Source organism: Hemitrygon akajei, chromosome 7, assembly GCF_048418815.1.
Source record: "Hemitrygon akajei chromosome 7, sHemAka1.3, whole genome shotgun sequence".
Classification (NCBI taxonomy): Eukaryota; Metazoa; Chordata; class Chondrichthyes; order Myliobatiformes; family Dasyatidae; genus Hemitrygon; species Hemitrygon akajei.
Window position 1 is genome coordinate 76,737,783 of NC_133130.1, and position 14,876 is coordinate 76,752,658.

General features: G+C 38.9%; 2 protein-coding genes across 2 annotated transcripts in view; one reads left to right on the forward strand and one right to left on the reverse strand.

The window, feature by feature from the left end:
* Window positions 1-6,012, forward strand: part of LOC140730588 (filensin) — a 30,401-nt gene extending 24,389 nt beyond the window's left edge. The window contains exons 6-7 of the mRNA XM_073051256.1: window positions 793-863; window positions 4,587-6,012. Of these exons, the coding sequence (XP_072907357.1) occupies window positions 793-863; window positions 4,587-5,476 (961 nt within the window). The 3' untranslated portion in view covers window positions 5,477-6,012. The remainder of the gene's footprint in view (window positions 1-792; window positions 864-4,586) is intronic.
* A 3,587-nt stretch (window positions 6,013-9,599) lies between these two features.
* pcsk2 (proprotein convertase subtilisin/kexin type 2) overlaps window positions 9,600-14,876 on the reverse strand; it is a 71,932-nt gene continuing 66,655 nt past the window's right edge. Inside the window, exon 12 of the mRNA XM_073051257.1 lies at window positions 9,600-10,427. Within this exon, the coding sequence (XP_072907358.1) occupies window positions 9,932-10,427 (496 nt within the window). The 3' untranslated portion in view covers window positions 9,600-9,931. The remainder of the gene's footprint in view (window positions 10,428-14,876) is intronic.

Here is a 14,876-nt window from a genome sequence, read left to right on the forward strand (position 1 = left end):
TCATAAAATGTTCATTTCTGTTTTCACATAAACATGTTGATCCTAGTTGAACACAATTTAAACTATTATCTGCTGGGTATTCTAACTATGCAATAATTTATCCCTTTGTCAATTGAGAAAAGATACTGCTATAATAACATGACAGGTAATAATCACCACCTGAATACTGCCAGAAAGCACCATGCATTCTCTATTATGGGGATCTACAATATACACAGAATCTCTGCAACTTGAATGTTTCCAGGAACATGTTTTTTTTTTCATTGTCGTGAGCTTTTTGTTTGCCTATTGTGCTTTTTAATCCATGCCCAGTTTCCTGCCAGTCAGGTAGAACCCACTCATAATATGCAATTTGGGGTTCTGTCCCATTTTGTTTTTTGTACCAATTAATGCAATTTGAACTATATACATTATAAACTTTGATACTTACAGTTGAGTCCTTAGTAGCCGTTGTAAACAGCACCCCATTGAATTCCTGTTTGATTATGGGGGTTCGAGACAGAGGATAAAAGAAGCAACTTTGGAGTAAGATCCAACTTGTGTTCATGTAGCAGAAAATATGAACAATCTGGTAGAGGAACTGGTTAAATAAATAACGAAGTAGAATTTGATTGGATCCTTAAAATTACATGATAAACACATCAGTTTGAGCCCCATGATCCAGTTCCCACACTTCCTACTTACGCCAAGCTGGAACCTGATTGTGTTATGTAGATTGAGGTGCTACTCAGTTGCATCTCTGGAGGTATCAGCCATTTTCCAACGACAAAATAGATGCTTTTCATTTTTCAGATTGGAATCCACAAGCCCTTTGGCAACAAGTTCTCAATACAAGTTTGGACAAGATTTTCCAGAGCGCAAAGGTAAGATTAAAATTAGTAAGGAAGATGCCACCAGTGTCTCTATATTTCTGTAATAATCTATTGAGGCCTTTCAACATTCAATAGGTTTCAATGAGATCCCCCCTCATTCTTCTAAATTCTAGTGAGTACAGTCCAGAGCCATCAAACATCCTTTATACGATAAGCCTTTCAATCCCGGACTCATTTTTGGGAATCTCCTTTGAACCCTCTCCAATGTCAGCACATCCTCTCCAGACATCCCACCTCTCCCGGAAGTTCCAGGAATCTCCCACATATTGATAGCGGCTCCCTGATGCCTGCAAATTATATACAATATCCCGGAAATCGATTATTTTTGAGAGGGAGAGGAAGAGTGAGAGCGAGAGGGAGCATCCTGATTGGTCTCTCTTCGTGTTAAGTAGACCTATCAGTTTTCTCTGTGGGCGGGCTTTACAGTCGACCTCAAAAATAATGACAGTGTTGCTTGCTGCCTGTTTGCAACAGTGACTTTTCTATTGCCCATGGTGGGTTAAATGACTGTAAAAGACATGTTGAGGTGAGTTTAACAGGTGTCATTCGTTCATTAGCATAGCTAACATTATTTAAACTAGCTGGCCATCTGCTAAGGAGCTACTCTATTGATGTCTTACATGATGAGGTCAAACTCCCTGTAGACTTCCTTAAAGTTGTAATAGAATAAAAAATCAACACCATGTTAATATAATATAACATAAGTACATATTTTAATGTCACATTTTCTGAATATACCCAACTTGGTTTACAGATTAGACAAAATCACTAAACAAAGTATTACACACACTCTTGGAGGTCAATCGTCGGTGGGGTGGGGGAATATGAGGTTGCAGGGGCGGGAGTGCTACCTCCATGAAATGGTGGTGCTACCTCCCTGAGATGAGTTTTTGCAGGGTGGGATGTCTGCCTTTCTCAGATAAGGGGCCCAAAACTGTTCAGAATTCTGCAAGAGAGGCCTCACCCATGCCTTGTAAGGCCACAACGTTACATCCTTGCTTTCGTATTCTAGTCCTCTCAAAACGAACGCTAACATTGCATTTGCCTTCCTCACCACTGACTCAGCCTGCAAATGACCCTTTAGGGAATCTTGCACGAGGATTCCCAAGTCCCTTTGCACCTCAGATGTTTGAAATTTTCTCTCCTGTACGTACCTTCACTGCACTGGCATCATGACCAGGTGTAGATTTGGAAACAGAGGCCCTAAAGGTCCTAACCCCATCTCAAGGACAGCCATTAAAAATATTTTTTCACCAGTGCAATTCATTTTGTCACTCTGCAGTCATCCAACTACAGTATATTTGGGAATACAGGGTCCCAAATATCTCACAGCTCTTCCTGACGTTGGGAGCTCATGGAGTTCTTTGCATTCTGTACAGTTATCGGTTTAAATATAAGTGAATTATATTTAGCATGCTGCTCTCTCTTATAGCAAGTGAGAGGCGGTGATAGTGGGAGAAGGGAATTGTCATCGGCCTCTCCTTCAGAACTGATACTCCATGTATACCTGGATCTAAATTCACACCTGTTCCTCTTCAACCAGTGCCTTTGTCTTTACAGATCTAAATTTTGAAACTAAACCCCCAATGATCATGTCCTCTCCAGCTGTTATAATGTCCTTTTGTTTCCTGACTCCCCCATCCCCCCCCCGGAAAAAAAATGAAACTTCATCTCATAGTTTCCAAGTCCTCCCAGAGCAGTCTTCAGCCATGTCTCAAATACTGGAATATACTCCCTGTCTTCAAGTTTCCTTCCCTCCACCCCCTCCTTTTTGTGATACTTTGCTCTTTGACCAAGGTTTTACTTAATGTCTCCTTTTGGTGCTTGGGGTCAAGTTTTGTCTGTTAGCTACTTCTCTGAATATAGCACAAAAAAAGAGACTGCCACAGTGTTAGGGGATAATGACAGCTGAATTTGAGAGAGGTTAGGATTCAGGTTTAGGTGGGATAGCAACATGACAAATAACAGTAGAAAGTGCTCAGAAACATTTGGTCACTCGCCACTCAAATGAACCACCTAAAAGTAAGTAAGATACTGGGAAATTGCAATAAAACCAGAAGATATGAGAAATACCCAGCAAGTCAGGCAAGATCTATGGAGAGAGTAACATAACTTCAGGTTCATGACCTGTCATAGGCCTCAAACTTTAGTTCTGTTTACCTCTTCACAGGAACTGCCCGACTGCTGAGTATCTCCGACATTATCTTCTTTCCAGAATTCACAAATTACTATCCAAAGGTCCAAGACGTGTAATGATATTTACTCTTCTGGAGTTTATCTGATAAAAATATAATAAAACTATTACTAAAAATTAAATATAAAAACACAAAATATAAAAGAACCAACAAATTCTGTCTATTTTTATCTTTTCTATTTTGCGTGTTTTGATGCATGCACAGAGAATGTGTTTTTTTTGGTACAATAGGTTCATTTTGTTGTCTAACAGTATTTTTCTCAAGCATTATTCATATTACTTACCCTCAAGATGTCTGGAACAGGTCGGGTAGTTCAGGTCCAAATTGTAAAGCCTGAAAAACCACGCAAAGGAATTTTACTGGATATAAAACTTAATTTTTTTTTCAAAGTTTTGACATTGGAGAGCTGTGCACCTTACTACAGCATCTGCAGCCACTTGTGTGTTTAAACACAGCTGCTGGCCACATAAGAGACTGCCTTGTCAGCTTCCACAGCAAATCTCTTAAGTGCCACTAATATCCTTCCCCACCCCACCCCAACAACACCCTGCCATGAATCAGCACCCTCAGTACTATTATTATGTTGTGGTGACAATCATCCTTCAAGAAAACATCTCCACGCATAACATGGATTCAGTGGGAAATCAGGTTTCCATTATGGAAAACTGTGACATGAATAGTTTTCTAATAATACCGTAGAGGTCACCTGCATGTGTAAAAGCTAGATTTGATACTTTGGTATTATTTATAGTAATTTTATATCATGTTTTCTTTTAAACTTCTTTCACTGGCAGTATGACATTGACTGGTTTTGAAATTAATGCATGGGCCACCTAGTTCTAGATCGTCAATATCTAAAGCTGTCAACTGTGACTTTTTTCCCCTCTAAACTTGATTATTCTAATGAATTCAAATTTGTCACCTTGTTTGCATTCCACTAACTTGATCTCACTCTAGTCCCAGCTGCCCATATTATGACATGTACAAAGTCCTATTCATCCACTACCCCAGAGACTGCAGACTTACATTCACTTTCCGATAAATAGTTTAAAAACTCTCTGTATTCTGCAACTCTAGTGCCTTCATTCCTTCATTTTTGTTCACCTTTAACATTAGTTGATTGAACAATACCTCCAGCTATGGAATTCCTCACTCTCAACCTTTTTCTTCTTCTTTTAAGATGCTCTATAGAATGCTCATAACTTTGTCTTTTATGGCCTAGCTTTCTTCTGATTGATCGAATGTCTTCCTGTTAATGTTTAAGTAAGTTTTATACAGAGTACAATATAAGCTGTAATGTTTTGTTAGATAAATAAGTATAGATTTATTCCTAACTTGATTATTAGTTCTACCCTTATTTGATTTTAAAAATGATTCATTAAAGCTATTCAATAATTGGTAAAATATTCAGGACAATATTATATTATCTTTATGTATGTGCCTTTTCATTGTGTCACATGTCACAAGTCAAAAGCCATTTTCAAGGAAATAATTTAAAAGCAAACATGTCCTGTCTCAGGTGCCAGTGAAGAAGAAAAGGTGCTGGAAAAGAATTCAGAAACTGGAAATGTGGAAGATAATGAGGATAAAGAGGGAGTCTGGGATGTAGCCCTGGATGATGTACCAGATGGAGCACAGATAAGTAGGGTTTATGATGCATTGTGTAATGTAGTGAGGGAGAGGATGAAAAAGTACAGGAAACCAGAAGTTCCTGCAGCAGAGTTCTACGCCAAAGGGCACCGTGTGCTGGTTACAGGTGAAGCCAGTTATACGGATCCATTCTTCTGTGCCTCAGTTCCTGCGAGAAGTCAAGTTACCGTAACTTATGATGATGACCACCATCTAGGTACCATGGACATTCAACCCAAACCAGACCTACCTACACCATTAAGCTACAATGGAAATGGTGATGGAGAAAAAGGATTTGACTCCACTACTGAGAAAGATGAAGATAAGGTTGAAGATAAAGAGCAAGATGATGAAATATCAGATGCTGACAGAGAACCGAAAAAGCAACCACTTTCACCACCAGCACCACCCCCAATTTCACCACAACCAATGCCAGAACCCTCACAAATCTCAGATAATAAGCCAGTACCTATCAGTGGGCAATCTGAGCCACACCCTGATCCGAGTGCCCCTGACGATTTGGGATCTAAGTTTATTAGCAGTCACAAAGAACAGAAAGATGGTGCAGAACAACCCAGGATTACCATGCCAACACAGCCACTGCCATCAGATAAGAAGCAACAAAAGGAGCCGAGGTATAAATATTATGAAAAAATAGAAGTGATTGAAGCAGTTGAGACATTTACAGACAATAAACTGCAAGGTTATGAAGAAACCGCCACAATTGTTGAAACCACTGTCGAAAAGGCAAATCAGGATAGGAAAGCAAAGAAACTTTAAGTTATTTGTATTAAAATAAGTATGTTTTTATAAATTGTAATTTGCCGAATAGAGCTAAAAACTGTAATTTTATAACAACAAACTTTAAATTGTTCTTAAAAATTAAGTTAGTACTAGCACCAAAAGATAGATTAGCAGTTAACAACTTTTGAGTGCTATTGATGAAAATGACTGATTTTTGATGATTTTCTTAGAAAACATCAGGAAATATAGAGACAATATAGATGACACAGTTTAATATCTTCAAAGAATCTTGTTTCATGTTGTAATTCACCTTTAGTTCCTTAAGGAATTTAAGTTTACTTTAATAAGATAAATATGGATTTATATTAACAGACCTTTTCTAGGAATACTTAAGAACAATTAAAGGGCTTAATGTAATTGGTCAAGTGTGCAGTGTAGTGATAGAAACAGTTTAGGAAGTTTAATTGCTTTATGTGTTTTAAATATCCTTAATAAAAATATCAATGAATTTCTTCCAGTGATCAATGTGTTCTGTAAAACAAAACATAATAAATCAAACCAGTTGAGGCTTACTTGTTTTGATGAAGTTATTTGCATTACTTTTATATTTCTGATCTATTGGTGTCAGAGCTCCTATATAGCTGATCATTTGCTCCACTCTTCCAATTTCTCAGTTCTATTAATTTTAATTAGTGGCACGATTGATGTTTTTGTGCCTTATTGCAAATCAAGTCAACTGATTATTTCGGTTAAATAGCATCAAATTAAGGTTGTATACTAATACATTGCAAGAAAATTATGCAAACCTGAAATTATACGTTTTTAAAAAATTCCACACTGGCCAGTTTATTGTGTGTATAGATTGACATTTTCTCTGCAGTACTAAGGAAATGCCACACTGACAGAAGTGCAGTCAATAAATTATTAAGCGTACATGTTTATGTTCCATGAATGTGTTCCACTTCGATATGTGGACTTTGAAGAAGCAAGGCTCTATTTTGTGCATTAACAAATGTTAATCCAATACTTAACATTGCAAAATCAAATTCTGTGTCCATTATGACATCGGTTCTTGCATGATTCTGCTTTGAAAATAGGATTCTGTTTTTCTTGCATTAATGCTGCAATTACACTTTGAAAAGAATTGCACTGGTTTAATAGTGTTTTAGTGGCTTAAGCTACTCTGTAAATGCAAGACTGGAAAGAATAGCAAGTTTCCTTGAAGAAATAAATGAACAGTTTGCAGTGTTTTCCCAATCCAGTAGCTCTCATGGGAAAATTCCTGGTGAATTTACAAGATTTATTAAATCTTATTTCACAACTTTAAAAAAGGTAGGAACTGCAGTAGTCCTGTATTAATACCAACATTAATATAAAAGCAAAAAAAGCTGCAGATGCTGGAAAGATGAAATAAAAAACAAAATATAGGAGGTGCTTAACAGACAACATCAATAGCATCCCTTCACAGATGCTAGCTAAACAGTTGAGCATTTCTTACTGTGGTGTCCGTGATTTTCTGTTAAATGTCATTTCTAATATAATTCATTAAATATTGTGTCATCTGATATTACAAAGCTGTCCACATTTCAAATATATGTACTTAACTGACTGTGAAATATCTGTGGCTTCCTGAGACCATGAGAAACATTATATACTGTAAATGTCAGTCTTCCTTTCTCTCATATTGGGCGTAACGTATTAGCTATTTCTAGAAGGGTCCTCAGGAGAAAAGAAGATTATAGCAGTTGGTAAGCATATCATTTAAAATCTGGAGAATGGTTTAGTAAAGGAGTGAAGAACATCCTTAGATTTAGATATCCATTGATGCAAATGATGCATTCACTACATGTTTCGATATGCATGTGACAAATAAAGCTAATCTTTCCCTCTAAAGAAAAAGTATTTTCTGATGATTTATGAAGGCAATTAGTTAAGGCTTGCTGCCATAATGGTAACAGGAATGGCAATCGAGTTGCATCTCAGAGTGTCAATATTTTGTCTCCAGTCTCTCAATTGAGAACTCTTCTAAAGTCTTCCGAAGGACGCAGGGCCACGGGACAAAGAGTCGAGCATTTAGTACGTCAAACACGTGTTTTGTTGCTCTTTGTAATCCTCTTCTCCAGAAAGATGTGGATGCATAGTTGTCACCATAACCAAAGCTAATTTTCAGAGTTAAGGAATTCAGGCAGAAGGGGGTTTGGGATAAAGCTCGGCCGTAACTTGCCAAATGGCACAGAGAGCTAAATGGACTATGTAGTCACCTCCTGTGCCTACCTCTTATGCTTGCATTAATGGAGAAACAGGTGTTAAACACATCATCTCTATATGTAAAACTAGAAAGGGACTCTCACAGTTGGATCAAAAGTTCCAGGATTTAGACAATATTACAGGAAAGCAGATATATTCTCAGGTTACGATTATAAATGACATGGATGGCAGCCAGTAGGTGGCTGTGTACCTATCCCTCGATTTTCTTGCTGATAGAGGTTGCTGATTTCAAAATCACCAGATTATGCAGATAACTAACTGCAATGCATTTTGTAGATGGTAAACACAGCCAGGAAGTGCTGACAGTGAGGGAATTCATGTTTCATATGATGAATAGGGTGCAAATCTAGACCATGAGTGCTGTAGATTATGGTCTACTTAAGAAGCTTAAGGCATTTTAAAAGAGATGATTCTTTCTTTCTACTTATCCTTTCTCCTCAAGAGAGTCCAGAACAGTAGGGGTGATATATAACTAGATATGAGCTGTGTTATTCTGTGGTGCTTTTAAGAAGCAGTTCTTCACAGAAATGGTAGTAAAAACCTGGAATATTCTTTCCCAAACAAATGTTGAAACTCTGCTAACTAAAGATCATACCTCTGAGATTGCTGCACAAAGGACAATGGAAAAAAGGTAGGTGGAGGGAGCTGATCCATTTTTCTAAATGATGAATCGTGAGGTTGGGTTCCCTTCTACAGTTAATAAGAGTTTGGGATTGCTTGCTTCCTTTCCATTTCCCTTTCCAGATGCTTGCTGAGATTGTTCTATTTCAAGCAAGGTAATGGAAATTTGAATTAAAACACGGCAAGTCAGGCAGCACTTGTATAAAGTTAAACATTTCATGATTCACGTCCTAGGCCCTTTGTCAGGGAAGGGAATTTAGTTCAATGAAATATGCAATGCATGAATTATAAATTTTTCACCAAAGTCAGTGTAATAGCATTTGATATGAAAGTGCAGGGGTCGGTGTATAGAGTCATAATGTTTACTTGTAGAACCCTTGGCACATCTAGTCTGTGCTGGCCTGGTCTTTGGTCTAGTTCCATCTGCTTGCACCTGGACCATAACCCTCCATGTATCTATCCTAACTACTCTTAAATAACTATTTTCACTAGCAGCTCATTCCACACTCACACCACCCCTCTGAGTGAAGAAGGTCCCCCCTCAAATTCCCCTTAAGTATTTCACCTTCCAACCAATATCTATAACTTAGTCTCATCCAACATGAGCAGGGAATAAAGTCCTAATCTATTTAACCCTACCCTATTTCACAAGTCCCGGCAACATCCTTGCAAATTTTCTCTGCACTCTTTCAAGCTTACTGATATCTTTCTTGTAGGTAGGTGACCAGAACTACACATAATACTCCAAATTCAGCATCACCAATGTCTTAAACAACTTGCAACATAACATCCCAACTCCTGCACTCAGTGCCTTATTTAATGAACCAAAAGTTCTCTTTATGACCCTATCTACCCGCAATTTTGTAGTGCATTATAAATGATGTGCAGAATTTCTGTGCTAATATTCAATACCACTGTTTTGGCTGAATATACAAACATATACAATTAGAAAGCCAGGCTTTCATCTTCAAAGTTATGACTTTTGGTTATGTTCTTTTTAATATAACAGAGCACAAAATAAAGTAGGTACCCACAATTACAATATGTGCCAAGTTTGATCATTAAATAATAATCTATTAATGCACTATTGGCTTGATTTTGTACGATTGCATAGTAGAGGAATAACTCATTTCATAGGGAATTGGCAATGAAGGAGGTGGGTGTGTATGACTCAGTGTTATCCATTCAGAATGTAAAGTGCTTTTGCCAGCCAAGATAAGTTTGCTTTTAATTTGGGTAAGCTACAAAAATATGCTCAAACCATTGCCTGTAAATTGGAAACACACCTTTTTATATAAACATTTACCACAAAAATATAAAGAAAAACTGTCACTGCTTTGCTTGCAAGATTTGACTTTTAAATTTCACACACCAAGATTCTTTTACAGTGTCACAAACTGTACATAAAATTTGCAGAATTACATTATCTGTGTAAAAAATTGTCATTTAAATTTAATTATTTACTGACAATATACAACAGATGAGTTTAAAATTGCGAGAAGGTGTGATGATTTTGCTACAGGAAACATTACTTTCAGTAGTTTTAAATCACAAAGCAGCTGGGATGTACGATTTGGGGGATGTAAGACTGACATGCAGTGTTTACTGAGGATAGTTTTTCTTCAGCAGATTCTTCAAGCTTCTCTCCACTGCTTCATTTAATTCTTCCTCCAACTCCTCCTTCTTAGACATGGCCAGTTTGGACTGGTAATCATTCACTATTTGGTCTATGTAAGGAGCACTTTGAGTCCCATGTAACATCAGGGTCCATTCCTTGAGCACACCTTTCTGCACAGTGTCACCAACAAAGCCAAGTTCTAGGACCCAAGTTCCTCTGGGGTCTTCTCCCCAAGTATGTGTTGTCATGAAAGGCCACTTATCAAAACCCACCTTGGAGTCATCATCCCTTGGCCTTTGACTGAGCAGAATGGATTTTGTGCCCATGGGCGAAGTCATGTTAATGTTCAGGGCTCCTCTCCTAGTGGCATTTACAGTTATCACAGCTTGAACATGTTCTAGATAGCGGACAAAATTACCCCTCCCTTCACACGCATCGGTTGATATTGTAAGGATCAGCTTGTCTTCTGATGAGATCGTCCTGGGCAAATAAAAGAAAGAAAAGCACAATTATGGAAAAGAAGACTGAGACTTGCACAACCCTCTTCCCAACTTTGGAACATCCTAAATCAAATCACCATGAGTAAGGTGTGCAAATTATTAAATAGAGGAAACATTGCTTATTTGCACACAGGAACATCCCAGAAATAACAATGTGATAGTGGCCAACTTAGCTACTTCAATTATTTTTATTGGAAAAATGGAGATTGGCCAGAAAAATACCTGAAGCTGATGTTGGAATTTTAGTTCAGCACCTCATCATCGACCACCTCATTTGGAAGGCACCTCTCTTTAAGCATCAGCTTGATTCTTGAACTCACATCTCTGAAGTGGGATTCAAATCTGCATCCACCTGACTTGGTGGCCAGTTCAGCCACGTCAGGTATTTAGTCATTAAGCATGAACAAGACCTTAAAAATGTTCCTAAAGAGCAAGGGTGTTATTTGATTGGTTGGTTATAGTTGTAGTTTAACCAAATATTTTGTGCACTTTGAACCTATCTTCCAGAGATAATGGTTTTATGATTTCCACAGAACAATTGTCAAGAACAAAGGCTCTGTTTTTGTGATTCCTGCATTAGTACAACTTGAAGGTACAGCTGAAGTATTCACGTTGCTCCTCAGAAGTCCTTCTGAGTGCCGATTCTGCTAACAATGTCAAAGACAAGTTCACTGTCATATGCTCAAGCACATGTAGGCACAGAAGAAAAATCCCAGGTACATTACATCAAAGACATAACATTCATAAGAAAGACAGAAATTAAATGGAGGATGAGAGGTGACCTGATAGAGGCGTACAAGATGATGAGAGGCTTTTTCCGAGGGCTGAAATGGCTAACACAATAGGGCATAATTTTAAGGTGCACGGAAGTAGGTACAGAGGAGATGTCAGGGGTAAGTTTTTTTTTTTTACACAGAGAGTGGTGAGTGTATGGAATGGGCAGCGGGTGACGGTGGTGGAGGCGGATACAATAGGGTCTTTTAAGAGACTCCTGGATAGGTACATGGAGCTTAGAAACATATATGGGTAAGCCGAGGTAATTTCTAAGGTAGGGACATGTTCGGCACAGCTTTGTGGGCCAAAGGGCCTTATTGTGCTGTAGGTTTTCTATGTTTCTAAACATTGTTGGATAGAATTATAAAGAAAGAACACAATTAGAACAAGGGAGAAAAAACCAAGTCCTCTATAGCGCTAAGTGGTCATAGTGTTGCTGTACTGAGGCAGTGACCAGGGTTGTGCAGGTAGGTTCAAGGGCTGAGTGGTTGAAAGAAAGTAGCTCTTTCTTGAACCCGGTGGTGTGGGATTTCAAGCTACTGTACTTCTCGCTCAGTGGTACTTGGAGACTAATAACCTTAGCGAAAGGACACAAGAAGTTAACAAGAAAACCATTCATCAATATGAAGCCTGTTACAATTTTATTACAAACTTGATGGGAAAAATCATATCTCCACCTGGAGTTATGGACATTTTTGTGAACTTTGACTAACAAGGAACTGATTAAGAAATTCATCTTTGAAATCTTACACAATTAGCAGAAGGATTACAATGGAGAAATTTGTACATTTCAGACTGACAGATTTAGCATTGACAACATGGAGCTGCTCTCTACATTTTTGCCAGGGCAGATCCTTCTCCAACTACTGTTCAGAAATGATGCTGAATGAATGAAGATCTCTTGTCCTGCTCCACCTCTCAGCTCTCTTTCGCAACTTTAATATAGCAAAACAAAACATTGAAATGTCTATTGGTATCACCATGGTTTGATAAAGAATGTTCTAGTGCATCAGAACCAGACGTTATAGAATTAAAGTGACTAGTGCATAAACATTGAGAGAACATTTTCTTTTTGCACAGCAAATGATAATCCAGGATGCGCTGACTGAAAGAACAGTGGAAGAAGATTCAATAGTAGACTTCAAAATGGCTATAGGGCTTTCATGTACAATATTTAAAAGGTGAAAAAAAAACAAGAATGCTCTAGGGAAACAGGAGAGTGGAACTAATTGGATCACTTTACCTGGAACAGCACAGAGATGATGGGCCAGAAACAGCTCATGTGAAATATCATCCTGTTATGATTTGAATAAGTCTTCTTCCTCTCTGACCAAGTAGCCCCTAAGATTTCTCTGGAGAGACCTAGCATTGAGTATCAAGGTGAATATCAGCCTTTTCCCCTTAAATTGCATCTCTGAAATCCTTGCCTCATAAGACATGATCAAGGAAACCTGGTCACATCACATCCCAGAAAAAATTTGCGACTTACCTTAAGGTAAGTCCAAAGGCACCAACATGCAGCATAAATACTTAGATTTGGAGCTTAGTGCTAAACAAATGCAAGAGTATTACCTTACACTATCCTGCCATTTGGTCCCTTCAAGTGAGGGGAAACACAATAGGTAGCTGACAATCTACTGCGCCAAATTTAGCACTGGATAACCAAGACAATTTTCTACCTGACAAAGCAACGCACACAATGTCTTAGAGAAACTCAGCAGGTCAGGCAGCATCTATGGAAATGAATAAACAGTCATTGTTTCGGCCAAAACCCTTCTTCAGGACTACCTGATAAAACCTGCCAAATGCATAAAAGCTGCCAGACACATAAATAACTATTAGCTGGGATTCCAGAAGTCAAAGATACATCCATCATGACAATAAACCTGTGAATACAATATAACTGTAGAGGGTTTGTCACAATGGTTATTATAAAAAACACTTTGTGACTAAAGTTAATCTAACAATCAATCCGTTCTTTTTCTTTACCCGCAGGAAACTTTCTCCTTCAGTGCAACACAAAGCTTCATGCCAGTTCAGTTTTAGAACCAAACAAATGTGTTGCTTCAGCCACCAATTTTTTTTCATTTGTTCTGTTTTTTAGTCTAACTAATCTAGTTTGAGGCCTAAGCTGTTATTAAGGTGTCTAACTGTAGACTAACCACCCTGTTTCAGCACTGCAAATGTAACTCGGGTAACTGCTTGGGAGGTGAAATTAAAATCATTCATTACACGTAGCAGCACACTAAGAGGATTATTACACCACTTCCTATGGGAAAAGTGCTACGCAGAATTCTGGATACAGTAATTCCTCTTGGACTGTGCACAGTAAATGCTTCCTCAGCAATATGCACAACAAACTCTGCACAATGTACCGTTTACATATACAATAGGGAATCATTCCGATTCATTTATTTCTCACACAGACGTCAAAACATACAGTGAAATGTGCCATTTGCGCTAACAACCAACACAATCTAATAATGTGATGGGGTAGTCTGGAAGTGCTGCTACGCAATCTAGTGCCAATATAGCACACCCACACTGCTTGGCAGAACACATCAAGCAACAGAACAACAGAAAAACAAGGCCTGATCCTCCTTCCCACCCACTCAGCCACGCATATACACAGTCCTCCACCCTCGGAACAGGCCACCTTCGGCTTCCTGTGGACTCGTGGATTTGCAAACAGTGGGCTTCGACTTCCCCAATGGACTTGCAGAGACTCACAGACACAGTCTTCTGCTGACTTCCCATTGACCAATGGACTTCACTCTTTGGCACTGACCCAGGAGGACCCTGGATAAGGACCCCAAATACTAGGCCACAAACTCTAGACTTGCGGATGACTGGATCCTGAACACTAGGCCTCAAATTCCAGTCTTACTGATTCGCGTACCTAGAGAGTCACTGTCTTTTATACCGCCTGCCTACATGGAACTCTGATTTCACTGACCCAGGAAGTGCCACTAGCCCTCATTCTCACTGGTCTGCTGGCCTGACATCTGACCGTGGATGTCCCACATCTGCGTCATTGTCCTTCAAATGCAGAGTGGAGTACTAGACTCCAGCCTGGCCTCTAATTTCCCCACAATCCTGTCCCTAAACCAAAATCTAACCCCTAATTCCCTTCTCTTGCCCAAAAACCATCCGTGTGAACCTAAAAACAATTCATTCTGAGCCACGCACACAAAATGCTGGAGGAAGTCAGTAGGTCAGGTAGCTTCTATGGAAATGAATCAACAGACATGTTTTGGGTCAAGACCCTTCATCAGGACTGAAAGGACTTGGACCGAAATGTTGACTGTTTATTAATTTCCATAGCTGCTGTCCGACTTACTGAATTCCTCCAGCATTTTGTGTATACTGCTCTGGATTTCCATCATCTGCAGAATCTATTGTGTTTAAGCCTGAGCCATGACTGTGACAGAAACTGTAGCTCCATGTCTGATGCACCATCAATAACTCTCTCTGAGACGTAAAGGCGAGATATCGGCTTTTATTGACTGGAAGAAGGAACGAGCAGTGAGTGACCACCATACTACATCCTGGAGACAGAGAGGCCGGGCTCAGTCCTCCATCACCTTTATACAGGGGTCTGTGAGAGGAGCCACAGGAGCAGTCAGCAGGGGGCGTGTCCAGACAGGTATACGTA